Genomic DNA, 17,861 nt, shown 5'->3' on the forward strand with positions numbered 1-17,861 from the left:
TTAATTCCGCAAGTGGTTCAATGGCTATTACGAATAGTAAGGGAGATAGGGGGCAGCCTTGTCTAGTTCCGTTTGTTATTTTAAATGGGTCAGATAAATTATTATTTGTATATATTTTGGCAGAAGGACATGTATATAGGGCCATAATAGTTTTTATAATTTGGTGATTAAATCCAAATTTAGCAAGAGCAGCTTCTAAATATTTCCAGTTTATTCTATCAAATGCCTTTTCTGCGTCTAGAGCCAATAACAAAGAAGGTATTTTCCTATAGTTAATATGAGAAATTAGATTTAATAATCTTCTAGTCCCATCTGAGGTTTGGCGACCTTCAACAAATCCCATCTGGTCATGACCAACAATTTTTGGCAGTATTGACTTTAATCTATTGGCAATGATTTTTGAATATATCTTGATATCCGTATTAATAAGTGATATAGGCCTATAATTATTAACATATTCCAAATCGCCTTTTGGTTTTGGAATTATCGATATTAAGGCCTCCAGCATTTCCGTTGGAAAGGAGCCTATCTCAGCTGCCTTGTTGTAGACCCTGACCAAATGGGGAGCCAGGACTGCAGAAAAGGCTTTAAAATACTCATTTCCAAACCCATCTGGACCTGGAGATTTTTTAATTTTTAGGCTGGAAATAGTTCGAATCACTTCCTCTATAGTAAAGGGTGAATTAAGTATATCCAATTGTTGTTGTGTTAGTTGTGGAAGATTAATTTTGTCTAAAAACTTAGAAATAGAGGAATTATTGGGTTGAGGTATAGACGGGTCTTCTTTTAGATTATAGAGCTTAGAGTAAAACTCTGCAAAGATTTTAACTATATCTCCTGGATGAACTGCTAATGAGCCATCTTTTTTTCTCAACTGATTAATAGTCTATCAGTTTTACATCAGTGGAGGCTCCATAGTTTTAGCATCTGATGTGCTTTGTTTTATAACTAAGAGTATCTCAGTCCCATTGAAGTGAATGAGATGGAGATGCAATACCAGCTTTTTTTTTTCAACATTTTTTACTAAAAGTTATAACTGGCAAATAATGAAGTGGATTCTGAGCTCCATGGAGTACCCCTTCACACAACTATTCTGCAGGGTATCACTAATCTAATATTCATGGTATATTATAAAAATAGCCATAAATTTAAATCATCTTAAAAACCCCTTTAAATGAGATGACCAGGATTGTTAGAAAAAGTTAGCTAGAACAAGGAGTGCACTAAAATACCTTAAATCCCCCAGGTAAATGTTCTTCTTCTCCAGTACACCGCTCCAGAGGTCCAATAGTCTTTGTGAACAGTCCAGTAGGGATGATGTGCCAGCCTTACATATGTGACAAAGGATAGTTCACAAAGATGGGACCAGTTTAGAGGATTTGATGAGTATATTTTTATGGGAGGGCATTGCAATAACGATTTTATTGAGCACAAACATAATATTGCTAAAAACGTATAGTGGTATTATACAAATTTGTATTGCAAACAGTTTACTGAAAAGGAAATAAATGAAGACAAGATGTTGAAAACACTATAAATCTTTAATTTAAATATATTCCTTTGAAAATATAATATGTGAATAAAATAATAAAATGAACCTTATAAAAACTTTCACTTCAAAAACACATTAGTCATTTTAATTTAGGCAGAAACTGGGATGTGTCTAATGGCCGACATACTACAGGATATTAACCATTTACTATAGTGGGGTAGCTATCGTGACTAGAGGTACAAAAAGAACATTGTTAAATGGTTAAAAACAGAAACGGCCATAAGGCCCATTGGCGTGCCATTGATCCAAGAACAAATATGGAGGGGGATGTTGACGTGTAGGAAACTTGAGTATAAAAACTCATATAGAAACAACAGTAAATACGTATAGACGGTAGAGTGTATATACAGTTAGACAGGGTGGCCTAAAATAAAGGGAAAGGGAATGTTGCGACATCAATGGAAGATGTTTCGAACATTACAAGATTACAGTGTTAAACAAGTAATAATGCAATAAAATCCAAGCAGACTTCTTTTTTGTCTGTATGTGCACCCATATAATAATCTGTTGGGATAAATGTCATTACTTTAACTGTAGACCTACGTTTGGGCCACCCTGTATAATACCCAGTGATATGAGAAGCTTATCCTTCTACTGTGTTGGGTGACTATTGTCACAGCACATCTTGGCATGCAGCGACTTGGAGAGCTGCATGTTGCAGACCCCTCATCTACAGGACACGATCATCTGATGGATATTCTATATTTTACATATGCTCTGACAATGAATGGTAGCATTGTGCATATGTGTGATAATAATATTCAGTATAATGTACAATAATCAATTTGGCTCGTTTAGGTCTTATTGATTATTTAAAGCTATAAAAATAGCTACTACAAACAAATATATAAAATAAATATATTAATATTATAGTAATAATATTAATATATTTTATTAATATAATTAATAAAAATAATAATTGTATTAATTAATAAACATACAAGTAATTAATCTTTATTGTAATATTGGTTAAATAATTAAAATAAATTAAAAATACGTGTTATCAGATATCAAAGGCGTAGTACACATGAATATTGTTTTTATTGTACATGGTAATAAAGCTCATATATCAAGAGCTCCATTTTTGATAAATATGCTGGGGATATTAATATATTTAAGAGCTGTTTCAATGGTATATACATTTTTTAAAGTATAGTTTCATATATGTGCATTATTAAAAATAATATAATCCATGAAACATACAGAGAACTATAGGTGCCTAAGGTTTATATTTACAGACCTCCATGCATTGAGTACAAGGATATGTGTGCCACAATGGTAGCTTAGTAAATCACTACATATAGATCATGTTTCACATCAAACCGACAACAGAAGACTCACAGGCAAGGTAGATAGAATATATAATAATCACCTAAGTAACATATGAATCGTACTGCTATGTATATGACCAATGAGTGTTTCGCCGTCGCTTCCTCAAAGGCCAAATCACTTTGTTTCGCCCTTAGAAGAAGCGAAGGCGAAAAACGCCTCCGAGCATACATGGAGGAGAACGATTCCTATGTTGCTGTGCCTGGTTACATGCCTACATCTATATTTTATTTAAGTAACTTATGTACCATTGAGAAAGTTATTAACTATATTAATATCCCCAGCATAATAATCACTAGAGCAGCCCTTGATATATGAGCTTTATTACCATGTATGAACAAACATTTTGTATACTTCCACTTTTGATTTTTATTAACATGACAATTCTCAGTATTTTTTTTAACTTGCTTTTAATGATGTAAATAATACAATAAAGATTGATTATTGCTATTACATTTTGTTTCTGGTAGTCAAGTTATTTTCTGGGTTTATTTATTCAGTTTTTGATTATTAGTATTTTTTGTAGGTAATTATTTTCTTATTGATTATTGTATATCCTACTGCTGCCTAGGATTGTACCTACATTATTGGCTATAATTAGGTATTAGGTATATATGGTGTCTGGTTTTGATACCTTTAATCTTATCAGCTAAACCTCAGTAACCACAATGACAAGTCATGTGCGGTTTCTGACAAGTAATAATTGGTTGACTGAAACTTAAAAAAGCTGAATTGATGGTAAATTAGTATTCAAAATCTATGGTGAAGCAGATGGTATACAGAATTACTCATTATGTACCAATATGCAGTTTTACTATCCGGGCTCCCTGATTGTTACCCACATTCTTCACACCAATGAGATGCCCTATTGTTTGCTTTGTTTCCATTTTAGAAGAATTCCCACTCTTTTGGTTCTGGGTTTGATCCTCCCAATCATCTAGACTTCTCATTTCATTTCATTAACCAACAAAAGATGAGTAGAGATCAGCTCTGCCTAAGGAGAAAGGCCACATTAAAATTCAACACACGATGCACATCTCCACCACATATAAGACAAACAAATGGGAACGAGGACAGAACAGACAGAAATAATGGCCGACACAACATGACATTCACATCTGAGCAGCTTCTACACATTAATATAGTCATTATCACACGGTACAAAACACCAAAATCTAAGTGCAAATAGTGATCCTTCACACACAGGGCTCCAGACATCTGAGTCCGAGATGTCTTCTTTCTGATAATAGTCTTAGTTCACTTCAGTCTTTCTCTATTGTAGCAGAACTGGGTTTAGATGGTTTTTCATCCAGACTCTTGCAAGTACCGCAACATACAGATTCCGACAGCCCAAGCTTATTATGGAGTCATCTGAACATCTTTCAGATTGCATGTGCTACCACGAGGGCCATTCAATGCCCACAGAAATGTACGAGCTGTGTCCCACACCAGCACATGGAAATATTAATCAAATCCAATTCGAGTGAAGTCACACTTTGCTTCTCAAAGCTTTTACTAGACTGTATGATCCTTGTAACTTTGCTTTCTTGAGATGATAAATGATGGATCCAATAACACCGACTGTCACCAGAGCCACAGATCCAAAAATAATTGTGGATGTGGGGTTGAATGTTGGGCTCTGCTGTCGTCCTGTTGGGAAGACAAAGAATGGGGGATGGTTAAAGGACTGAGCGGGCAGCACGATGGGATGAGTGTTTGGTTACATTGATAGGACACAACAGATGCTGCTTCTATAGACAGTGTGGAGGGTCAGGTTCAGTAGTAATGTACTTTATGGGAATATGAGCAGGTGCCCATACTCAATGCCAAAATAGATATTGACCTTAATGCACTGTCAGGGGCTTACATGTCAAATATCATACATATAGAAAAAGTCAAAACATAAATTTACTTATTAAATAGTCAGCGACAATGTTTTATAAGGAGTCGTATGCTACAGAACTGAATATCTGAACTGACAACTTACATCTTACAAAATCATCATTGTAGCATTGACGATTTTACAAGATGTGAATTTCTTAGCATTTCATTTCTTTCCTGCTAAAACTTATAGAAGCCTTACATTAAGCAAAGTATTAACCTTTGATTGTCAAAGTGTTCAACTGTGTGAATTCATTAAAAGGCAGGTAGTTGCACTAGTTTTCACAAATGCCCTCCCACCTCTCCTCCCCGGAAAAGATCTAAACATACATCCACTTCATTTAAACCCTAGAGCTCATAAGATGCTTTCAAATGTGACATGTGGTATTAGGCGATAAATGAAAAGGAAAACAATATGGAAAAGATGATAAAGGTGGTGTTGACTTTCAATGATATGATTGTGACCAGAGATGAGTGAACCCGAGGTTTGGTGTTCATACCAAACACAGACTTTTAAAATAAAAACCAGAGTTTGGATTCGGAGCTTGGGTGCCTTAGCTATGTAAACCTCTCACACGAGCATTGCTGTGCTCGGGTACGCTCGGTGCTCAGCCCAGTGCGAACCGCTTGTTTGAACGGCTCACACTGGGGGCAACAACAGCGTGATCGGATGTAGTGAGCACCAATCACAAAAAAATGAAAAAACCCCGCTCACCCGCCTCCGGAAGTGATCTGTTTATGGCTGGCTGCATGTGGGCGGAGACCTGATGACCCAATCAGTGACTTCTTTTGGGGATCAGGTCAATTTCGGGTTCCCAACCAAACTTTTTATAAAGACTAGTTGATCCCGCCGAACTGAACTTACACAGACAGGTCTGCTCATCTCTAATTGTGACCCATATGCTAGATTGCACTGATACTAAGACATCCCCAGAGACTCTACAGCAAACATGGCCCTACCAAAACTAATTGTAGGACATTGTTCATGAATAAAGTATTTTACTGAATTAATGAATCATAAAACATGAAAACACAGAAAACATTTTTTACTTTAAAATGTACCCTTTTGCTTTCTGATGTAATTTTTGGTGCCATTTTTATTTTTCTGTTTATTGTCCAATATCTTCAGGCTGTTAACCGTGCGAATATGTTACAAAAATGTGGTTAATAGAAGCGCTGCTTTTTAGTTTAGTAATTGAGGTAGAAGTGTCAGCTCAGCAGCTGCGTCCCTGGATATCTCAGTAATATGTAAATGTGCCCAATGCGTACCATGTACCAGATGTATGTCTGATGTGAACTGAAAAGACGTTACGAAGATGTTCTTCAAACAGTTTCTGACTTTCAGTTCCTAGAGGGTAATGTTTGGTTTCTTGTGTGTGGGTTGTCATTGCTAAGGTCACATTCACACATTGTGTGACATCTATTGCGGTCCATTTTTTTCTCAGTCAATACATTGACCCATAGAGTATTATTGAACCACATACACATCAAGTTTTAGGTCGGATAAATATAACTGGTCCATGAGACTCTAAGCTAATAGTCTCATCTGTTTTGCAAAGTCTATGAGGAATCAATCCAAATAAGAAAGGTCAGAAGTCTACCTGCTTCAGGGAAAAAAAGCAGATAAGAAAAAAATGGAAGCAATGAGGATGACACTTGAGAAGCAAAAATTATCCAGTGTGAATGTATCCTTACTCAAATGGAAATGAAAAAGAAAATCCAGTTTACTGTCTGTCTACCCAAAGTCTCTAAAGCTTTCAGATAATTGCTTGTTCTCACCCACAAAGTTCTCCACACTGCGGCACCCCCCTAACATCTTCACCTTTATTTCTGTATATTAACCTACCCATTCTCTATGCTCTGCAAACGACTTTCAACTAACGTCCACACTTATCCTAACCTCCCACTCCCGGATCCAAGACTTCTCCAGAGCTGCACAAATTCTCTGGAATGCTCTACCCCAAGAAACTAGGAAGATTCACAATTTGCACAACTTCGGATGCTTCCTAAAAACACCTCTTGTTAGGGTGGCCTATCACCTTCCCTAATCAAAGTCAATTCACACAGAGCCCCTCCACTACTTCTAGGAACATAATTCTACATCAGACTCTACCACTCCCAAAAACATCACAAAGACTGGCTAGTGACCGGTTCATGCAGTCTTATCTATCCCCCATTTCTTCGTGATGGCTGGACCGTCATTGTTAATAAGCACCTTTACCTTGTGTCATCCCCACCTCAACCCATTGTAGATTGTAAGCTTTTACGAGCAGGGTTGTCTTTATTTTTGCATTAATTATGGCATCTTGTATAACTGTTACTTATGAATGTTTGTTTGTATATAAACATCTGAATTGTAAAGCGCTACGGAATATGTTGGCGCTATAGAAGTAAAGATTATTATTATTATTATTATTATTAGTTAAGCTACTATAAATGCTTCTCACCTGCCACAACGATATTGATGACCTCTGTTTCGTTTCCAGCACTATTAAAAATTTTGAGGGTGTATGTTCCAGTGTCATTGCGGGTGACATTGTGCAGTGTGAAGGTGCCATTACTGGCCTGTAGCACTGTGGTATTCTTGTCACACACTTTCTGAAGAATGATGGTTGGAGATGGGATGCTGTGGGTCTCACAAGTGATAGTGACTGTATCACCTTCTGTGATGTTCTGTGATGGAGTCACAACCACTGTGGTGTTTCGTGGTGGAACTGGAAGAAAATGGGTGAGGTTATTTTATGGAAGACGGAATAGATCAGATTACCTGTCTTATGACATTACGGTTAGGATTTACATATAATACGTTGTTGCCTTGCACATATATACTCACTTTGTACAGTCAGAGTATTCACAGCAACTTGCAGTCCCGCCATGTTGGTAGATTCACAGATGTACGTTCCTGCATTGTTGATTTCTGCGTGACTTATATTGTAGAATCCATCGCTTGATTCCAGGCTAAGTAATTCATGTTCTGTTCTCAGCTTCAGGACAAGCTCAGGGTCTGGAAAGCCTTCAGAAGAACACCAAATCTGTACCATGTCACCCTCTCTCACCATTTCTGAAGGAATGATGGTAATATAGGTGTTTTTGGGTGGAACTGTGAAAGAACCATAAAAATATAGAAAATGTTAAGCTCAATAGGAATTTGACTTCTAGTTTCTTGTTTTTTTTTTAGCATTGCTGAGATGAGTTTTGTATGTGGAAACAGAGGCACCTGGACCTCAATGATTCTGAGATGTGTACATGATTGACCACTTGGTGGAAGACAGAGAGACCTTTAAAGACTCAGATGCAACTACAATCTCTGTGCTCATAGTTACATCTCTGATACCACACAGACCTGTAAACTTTCCAATAAATATTAAGGGGTACTTTCCACGCTGCGACATCACTATCATCGGCTAGCGATGCCGAGCGTGATAGTCCCCGCCCCCGTCGCAGATGCGATATCTTGTGATAGCTGCCGTAGCGAACATTATCGCTACGGCAGCTTCACACGCACTGCCCTGCAACGTCGCTCTGGCTGGCGACCCGCCTCCTTCCTAAGGGGGCGGGTCATGCTGCGTCACAGCGACATCACACGTCAGGCGGCCAATAGAGAGGAGGAGCGGAGATGAGCGGGACGTAAACTTCCCCCCCCACCTCCTTCCTTCTGCATAGCCGGTGGAGGCAGATAAGGAGAAGTTCCTTGCTCCTGCGGCTTCATACACAGCGATGTGTGCTGCCGCAGGAACGAGGAACAACATCGTATCTCCTATCGGTCCAACATTATGGAAATGACCGACACTACACAGATCACCGATTCATGACACTTTTGCAATCGTTTATCTGTGCATCTAGGCTTTACATGTTGCGACGTCATTACTGGCGCCGGATGTGAATCACTTTTGATTTGACCCCAACGATATCGCAGTAGCGATGTCGCAACGTGCAAAGTACCCCTAAAGGTTTTTTTTCAAATAGACAAGTTACATAGTTACATAGTTACATAATTACTAAGGTTGAAAAAAGACCTAGGTCCATCTAGTTCAACCTTCCTCCACCAGTTCTACATTTGGTCACTAAGTCATTTATAACCAACAATGTTGTGTGTACTGAGGAAATCATCCAGCCCTTTTTTGAAAGCTGTTATAGTATCTGCCATTACTACCTCTTGTGGTAGGGTATTCCACAGTCTGACTGCTCTAACTGTAAAGAACCCTTTCCTATTTAGCTGTCGGAATCGCTTTTCTTCCACTCGCAGTGAATGCCCCCTGGTCCTTAGTATTGTCTTCGGAAGAAATAAGTCATGTGCCAGTCCTTTATATTGACCGCACATGTATTTATACATATAAATGAGATCTCCTCTGAGACGTCTTTTTTCTAAGCTAAACATATCTAACTTTTTCAACCTGTCATCAGTTATCTGTTATCTGAAGAATAGAATGAGTTTCTTATCAGTAGGGGTTCAACTTCTGAGGTCTCCAGCAATCCTGAAATCGGGGGTCTAGAGCTCTTAAATCGGGGATTTGCTGTCTCATAGTGTACGCAGTGGAAGTGCACATGCTCAACCTCCATTATATTCAGTCTCTATGGGACTGCCAGACAAAGCAGTACTCCCATTAACAATGATTTGAAGTGGAAGTCATGCATGTGCACTTTCCTCAATTTCAGATGGTACTGCAGAGCCCCATTCTCAGATTCCAGAGCCCAAGTATCGAGATCATTGGGAAACTCAGCAGTTGGACCCCTATTTATCAGCAAGTTAACCCTCCCCTATCCAATGAATAGAGGATAGCTTGAATTCTTGGTGATAACTCTTTTAGAATATGCGTACTACTATAAACAGGTCTCACCTTGTACATCAAGAATGGCGTCTGCAATCTCACTTCCAACCACATTGGTGGATTCACAGATATATATTCCTATATGTTTCTCTTCAGCATGTGAAATGATGTATTCTCCATCTTCAGCCAACACCTCAACCCCATCATGCTCCGTTTTTATCATCAGGGCCAATGTAGGAGCAGGAGATGCTTCTGAAGTGCATCTTATATGTACTTTATCGCCTTCTCGTACGACAGAGGATGGAGTTATAGATATGTGTGTATTCTGGGGTGCAGCTGTTGGATAAAATAAGCAATGTAATAGTGAATAGAAAATAATAATTTGACAAAGTTTGAGTAAACGTTTGGGGTGGTATTTTGATTTAATTTATCATATTCAGTTTAGCTTCCATTGTCATGATTAGGCATGTTAAATTAGGAACTACTCATGTAGAGTCATTGTGGCACAGAGATGTCTTAAGGTCATGAGGTTGGGCTTCAAAGATGGAGCAGTATGTTTAGGCTACTGTCTACACACATTTGGGTATGGATTCTTCCGTTTTACCCATAGAGTCATGAGTGACGCCTTTGGCCACCCCATGTGTGCATGAATTTGACTGCATGGGGCTGCCACTGCATGAGTGTTTCTCTATTGGCAAATTTAGGAGAATAATAGTCCAGTCACTTTTCCCATTGTATTCTATTGTGTCAGGTGACAGCAAATATCTGACGAGGAACGAGACTAAAAACATTTGCACAACTTGTTTGCAACTTTCTCTAGTGCGACTACTTTACAGCCTGAGCCTTTAGTAAATAAGTCAATATAAAAAAATGACTTATCAGCAACTTTGACCCTACAGTCTCCCGACTACAATGAAAATGGGATTAATAAATCTAATATACACTGTTATTTCATTGTTACCGGGTTAATACATTATGAAAGACTTTATGTAGGGTCTCACCTTGCACAGTTAGCGTTGCCTCAGCCATTTGCTGTCCTACTACGTTTGATGCTTCGCACAGGTAGGTCCCTGTATGCGCTCCTGCAGCATGCGGTATCATGTAAAGTCCATGCTCTGAACCCAGATCAATGATGCCCAGCTCAGTTTTCATCTTCAAAACCAATTTAGGAGCAGGGGAAGCCTCAGATACGCACCAGATATGGACACTGTCCCCATTTTGCACCGTATGTGATGGTGTGATAGTTATAAATGTGTTTTTGGGTGGAACTGTTAAAAGAAAAAAAATATGTTCAAACTAAAATAAAGATGTTAATGTTGATTTTGAGTAGCAAAGATGGGTTGGAGCTGTCAATTGCCATAAATTTGTCAATACCTGGTCTAACTGCCACTGTTCAACTGGATCTGTGTTGATTTTTTTTCCTTCTCGTTCCTGCATGTTCCTGAAATCTGGCCCCCTCTTCCTAGTACATAAATATAGTCTTGCAGACAAAATAGAGAAAACTGAGTTTCATGAGGCCTTGCATAATCAAAGACAGACACGCACCCAATAGTTATATAATTATTTATTAGAAACAATAGATAGGTAGGTGCACTGTCATGTAAAGTAACGACATAAAATACTGACAATGGTTCGGGATACAGAAGAGACAGAGATGTCCCATACTAGGGGATATGTATATATATATACATATATACCCATATATGGTGCCAATATGAACGCTGTATCAAAGGTCCAGGTAGTGGAGGGAAACGCCCCGTTGCGTTCATATTGGCACCATATATGGGTAAGCAACTGCTCCAGCGTTGAATAATGATATATGCCCCTTTTACTATATGTGCCATGTTGGGCCGTATTTCATTGACTGTTTGGGCTATCCATTGCACCTTTTAATGTTGGAATTATCTTTCTTACACAATATGATGCTGTTGAGGTCCTAGTATGGGACATCTCTGACTCTTCTGTATCCCGAACCATTGTCAGTATTTTATGTCGTTACTTTACATGACAGTGCCCCTACCTATCTATTGTTTCTAATAAATAATTATATAACTATTGGGTGCGTGTCTGTCTTTGATTATGCAAGGCCTCATGAAACTCAGTTTTCTCTATTTTGTCTGTTATGCTATATTGAGTGGCCGTTCATATTTGATTGGAACTCCATCTGTTATCCCTTTTAACTATTCATAAATATAGTCTTGGTAGCCAAAAGGATGTGGTCTGCGACTCTTCTCTCTGGGCATCTTCTTGAGGTTCACGCCCCATTGGCTAACATGAACAGATTTACCTACTAGGAAGAGTGTATACACCAGATGCAGTAATCAGTGCAAGTAGATGAAAGGGTTAAAGACCATGCTGCCATGAGAGTAATGCCAAGTCCAGGCAGGTAATAATTGTGATCTTTATTTTCCAACGCGTTTCAGACACAATTCTCCTTCTTCAGGACAAAAATGTGATTTTGTCCAGAAGAAACAGAACTGTTTCTGAAACACGTTGACAAATTAGGATCACAATCCTTTTCTACCTGGACTTGGCATTACTTCCACGGCAGCGCGGTCTTTAACCCATTCATCTACTTGCACTGATTATCTCCCACTGGGTCTCACCAGCTTCCGTGTTACACGCTTTTACAGTAGCTGTGACTTTCACAATTATGAATGGTAAGCTTTCTTACTCCATTAGGATTTGCTCATTTATCTTAGATAACACCCTATTTGTGCCTTTTTTTGTCCAGTTTTTTCCTTATACCAGATGAAGTGGATCAGTGGCATTTAGTCTATATATATGGCAAGGGACAGTTTTTTTTAACTATAGGGGTGTTGAGGATCTAATTGCCTACAAGCTCTGAGCTATGGCGCTTCTTCCATATGAGACTAGAGATGTGTGATCTTTAGGTGTCTCTACTGTAGATGTTGCATTGGGGCGTAAGAGCATCATATTATACCTCGCCGTGATTTCAGTGAGTTATCTAAGATTGCTGCCACAAAAGCTTATATTTCATCAATATATTGAGAAATTAGGGCAAAATCCTGCCATAACTAATAATGAAATAATACTAAAAGAAAATCCTGAAATGAAACATACAAGTTGACGTCAGCTCCTCACCTCGCACATTAAGTTCCACCTTGTGTTTCTCACTTCCCAGTCCGTTATTAGCTAGGCACTGGTAAATCCCACTGGTCATCTTAGATGAAGTAATTATTGGATCTTCAGAAAGGAGAACACTTTCTCCCGTCGTTAAAAGTTTCGAGATGGAGATATTTGGTGTGGGGACTCCTTGAGACGTACAAGTCAGAGTTACTGTATCTCCTTCGTTCACATCACTGGATGAAGATGAAAGAACCGTATTCCTGGGTGGATCTGTGTAAAAAAATAATAATTTGCTTCATTTTGGAGGTTTAATAAAAAAAAAGTTACTGTATCGATGTAAATAAATAAATAATTGGATATTTCAGAATAGACACTTACACTCCACTGTGAGGGATTCTGAAGTTTCGCTTACACCGTACTCATTTTCAGCGGTGCATTTGTAGACGGCGGTGTCTACCGGTTCGGCTTCATCTATTATGACTTTCCCTGCTGGGTCTAATAAAATATCTCCATTTTCTGAAATCTTCCACAATGTAACACTGGTGTCGCTGCTGGCACGGCATTCAATTGTAACAGCCTGTCCCGCTACAACTCTTGTTGCAGGCTTCATTGACAGCGTGGGATTTTCTGGCGGACCTAAAACGATAAAACAATTTACTGCATTTTTTTTCATTTCTTATGTTCTATTACGGACAATTATCATGCCATATTCTTACGTGATAAAGTTATTATTTATAACATATCTATACGAAAAAACAGAACTCTGACCCCTATAACGATATATCGTAAATCTAAATACTGGCTCAGAATACTGGACTTTAAACTGACACTGATATGATAATGATTAACAATAAACCATATATTATAAGGTCAAGAGTACTTCAACTATATACATTTATAAGGAACTATTAAATGGAGATACAAGAGAAAAAAAAATACTTTTAATGACTGTTCAAACCAAGCACCGGCTCCCAGTCAACCTTTCCAATTACTTATTTCCATCCTGCTCTGCTTCCCTCTTTATTAAAGGGAATCTGTCAACAGGTTTTTTTATATGTAATATGATAGCTGCATAATCAGGCAAGAAAGCCTAATTCCAGGGATGTTTCACTTACTGGGCTGCTTGGTGTAGTATTCATGGAATCCCTGTTTTGTTTGATGTAGCTGTAGTAGACCTAAGACTTCTGCTTTGCATTTAACCTCACCCACACCACTGATTGGCGGTTTCCTGTGTACACTGTGAATTTTCAGCAAGCTGCTAATCAGTGGTGGGGGTGGGGTTACACAGATTAGTGATGATCTCCTGCTGATAAAACACTAATTTTATTGAAACTATAGCACACAGACTAATTAGTGATTCAACCCTGTAATTAGGCTATCTGCCCTTAGACTAGTTTACTGTAAAATGAAACAGCAAAAATCTGCTGACAGAGTTCCTTTAATTAACAGCTCTTGCATTACAGAAATCAGAGGAGAAAAGGTGCACAGAGAAGCTAGGCCATGACAAGGGTACACTGAGAAGATGTGCTTGGTTAGAGCAGTCTTTTTGTATTCACAGACTCCAAGGAAGGAAACCTGTTACCTGATTCATTCTGCTCAAACTATGCTTTGCTGCATGATTGCAGCCAAGTATATATACTGTACGGATCTGGCCAGGGACCATAGCCAAAGATGAGACTAGTCCGGTACCTCCCCCCATCGGTTATCAACAGCGCTGATCTAGGTGATAGACAGGTTTCTCCCCATGTTCACACGAGCGAGAGACCCGTCAATCACTTGCCGCATCACAGGGGAGTGGCTTTGAAACTTCAAAGTATATTTTCTATGAAATGCAAAGCGTTAAGCAAATGAATGTCTTACCTTGCACATTGATCCTCACATGTGTGGAAGCTTTTCCAACACTGTTTTGGGCATGACAGATGTAGACCCCACTGTCTTCTGGATCTGTATTTGGAAGTATCAAAGACCCCTGATCATCTGACTTAATTCCATACTCATCATTCCCTATTAGTTTCACCCATTGGACAACAGCTTGGGATTTGCTGTCAGGTGAACATAACAGTTGCATGTCTTCACCAGCTTTTACCATTGGGGATGGTTTGACATTGATTTGGGGTTCAGCTGGAGGATCTGAAAATAGAACGAAAGTCATAGTCAGGCCCTCGAGTAATAAAAAATTCAGTTCAAGCAATGAGTTGATAATAACAGTAGGTTTATGAGGATAAAAAAAATGGCTTGCTTCCATTACTCACACATTAGATTGAGCGTCTGGGCTGTACGCCTCTGTATAGGCTCAGTATGCTCATCCGGAAAATCCAATTTAGCCACACATTCAATCTCATACTTGTCCATCTCCTCCTCCAGGGTTAAATCATGGGTCAGGCTGATGTTTGGAGCCTCATATTCTTTGTCAGCTTTGTACTTTTCATGCTCAAATGTAGCCACGTTAACTTCATTCAGCAGGATATCGGCACTCAGCATCTCAACAGGATAGATACTGTGGAAGATGCAGGTGATCCGTGACTGCTGCCCGACCACAAGAGACGAGACGTCTAGGACAGGATCACTGGGAAACGCTGCAAGAGAAAATCACTTTACTATTCTTATCATGGACACAGGGGTCATAAAAGTCCAGGCTAATTAATGCAGATACTCAATATACTGCCAATTGTAAACCTCATTATATCCCTTATTTTTATATGAAGGAAAACAGAGGTGAGAATGAAAACTGATGGCCTGCAACAAGGCCAACCAGTGACATTGACTCTGGGGTCCCACTGTTCAGCTACATGCAGATATTACATAACCCTCTTTCATAAATGCACCTCTGCCCTCATATAATAATAAGTATGGTAGCTTGTTGGATTAATGATGTGATTTTACTCTTGCCTGTTCATAGAGAATCAAATATATGGGGTGAATTCCTGCTCATGATGAGGGGTAAGTGGCTTTCTGCTGCACGGGGGCCCACCAGGGAAATCTCCTGCCCTCCTGTGGGCCAGTCCGTGCAATGCATACCATATTACACTGTTACAGGTTTTAATGAAAGCATTTATTTCTCTAGGTGAGCATATAGATGTAACATGCTGAGCCACGAAGACCACAGTATTGGATCTTGCAGTCAGTGCTTTTAAAAATAAAGGAAATTTGTTTTATAATACGGTAGATCTGGTATTATGTGGTGACTGTTAGTGGAGTCATTCATAAAGGGAAGTTTCACAATGAGCAGAGTGTAGTATCACTGCCCAATGTCGTTACTGGCGGTTTATTTTAAATAAATCAGTAACAGCTGAAATGAAGCCGACATCGTGGAGGATAAGTCTGATCCATTTCAGATCCTTAATAAAGAGTTTGATCTCCTCTTTGACACCCGCATAACATTAAATTCTTTGTTCTGTGTATTTGTCTTTGTTCTCCCAGCACTGCACATCCATATAGTTCTCCATAAACACATGAACACTGAGCACGATGCCTTTATACACCTTTCTCTAAAAACTTACAAGGGTTCATGTAACTGCTGCTATTTATCCAACAAGCATGTAACACAGGCCAATAATATCAGGCACTTACAGTAGACCATGATGGTGAAGCTCCTCTCCGCTGGTGCATTATCACACGACACAGTACACCGGTATGTGCCATCTGTCTCCGCGCGGACCTCTATAGTTAGGATTGACGTTTTTTCCACTGTAACTACATTACCACCGATATAATTATCCACGAGGCTAGACCAGGTGAAGCTGGGATCCTTATTAATACATGTCAATGCTTTACAAGTGATATGAAGTTTTTCCCCAATCGCAGCCTTGATTGAAGTTTGTGGTGATGAAAGAGTGATATCTAAGGCAGAAGCTGAGGAAAGCACAAAATATAAGATACTAGATGAAACCCACACTCATTGTATCAGATAATAGAAATATCAGATACTGATTGCAAGAGACAATTCCTAACTGTATTATAAGAAACAATCTATATACTACAACTGAGAAGAGATGGAGAAATAGATAGATAGACAGACAAATAGATGGGAGGACGGACCGACAGACAGAGACGGATGGATGAATGGATGGATAGACAAACAGACAGACAGACAGACAGACAGACGGACGGATGGATAGACACACAGATAGAAAGATATACAGACAGACAGACAGATAGATAGATAGATAGACATGTAGAAAGATGGATTATATATAATACAGATAGGCTGATAGTATTGATAGTATATATAAAGAACGATGATACACAGATGATAGACAGTAGATAGATAGTAACGTAGACAAACATATGTATATATATATATATATATATATATATATATATAGATATAGAAAGAAAGATGATAGACAGATAAATGATAAATGGAGAAATAGATGAATAGGTAGTTAAATAGACAAATTTGAGTCCAGTTTACATATGTATGTATATCTATATATATATATATGTATATATATATATATATATAAAAATAATGATAGATATTATCATGGATGGATGATACATAGATAGATGGATATTTAAGACTCATTAGAACAAATCTTACTGTGCATAGAGATGATTTGGTAGCAGAGCATCAGTGATGATAAGGTGACAGGTCCGATCTTGGCCATGTCAGAGGTCCTCTTGTATGTGAGGCTTCAACAAAAAAGTAGTATTTTATAAAATCTCTTAATGGTCTTAAGTATCTAGACCTGAACAGCTAACTCCAGCAGGGATGTTGCAGAATTCCAGGTTTTCTGGGAGTTAATAAATTCCAATGGTGCAATACTGTTCATGCACAGGCTCTTCTGTTCTGTGCTCTCTTTGTGCCTGCCTTGTATGAGATGTGTAAAAGACATCCCTATCGACCTTTTTATAAGGTGATGGGAGGAGGGGGGTTTCTGGTGGGGAAACCACAGGCTGTATTTGAAACCTAACAAAAAATAAAGTCATATTGTTGCCCCCTAGTGGACTATACAGAAATTACAATGTAGAATCCTTGATGACCTCCACTGAACAGTAATGGGAATTCCTGACATTAGTCATTATTCCTGTACTCAGCAGTCCCAATGTTTTAATAACAGAAATTGAAAATTAAAACTGCCGACCATAGCAGCAGTGATATTTGTGAATATAACATTTGGCTAAGGACACACGGCAAGAAAAACGGACCGAGTGGAATGCCAAAAAAAATTGTAATGTTAATAAAACAATGTTACTCAATGGGATCACTCCCATGTGCGATTTTTTTCTCAGGCCTA

The 17,861-nt window shown here is 38.7% G+C and overlaps 1 protein-coding gene across 1 annotated transcript; it reads right to left on the reverse strand.

Moving 5' to 3' along the window:
* Positions 1-1,522: 1,522 nt before the first annotated feature.
* Positions 1,523-17,509, reverse strand: VCAM1 (vascular cell adhesion molecule 1). Its single transcript, XM_075322216.1, has 11 exons — positions 17,165-17,509; positions 16,192-16,473; positions 14,874-15,197; positions 14,482-14,751; positions 13,000-13,257; positions 12,637-12,891; positions 10,533-10,799; positions 9,601-9,867; positions 7,596-7,862; positions 7,210-7,476; positions 1,523-4,531 (listed from the first exon to the last, which is right to left on the reverse strand). The coding sequence occupies exons 1-11, from the start codon at positions 17,229-17,231 to the stop codon at positions 4,371-4,373; spliced, it is 2,685 nt and encodes an 894-aa protein (XP_075178331.1). The 5' UTR covers positions 17,232-17,509; the 3' UTR covers positions 1,523-4,370.
* Positions 17,510-17,861: the final 352 nt, after the last annotated feature.

Source organism: Anomaloglossus baeobatrachus, chromosome 8 (genome assembly GCF_048569485.1).
Source record: "Anomaloglossus baeobatrachus isolate aAnoBae1 chromosome 8, aAnoBae1.hap1, whole genome shotgun sequence".
NCBI lineage: Eukaryota > Metazoa > Chordata > Amphibia > Anura > Aromobatidae > Anomaloglossus > Anomaloglossus baeobatrachus.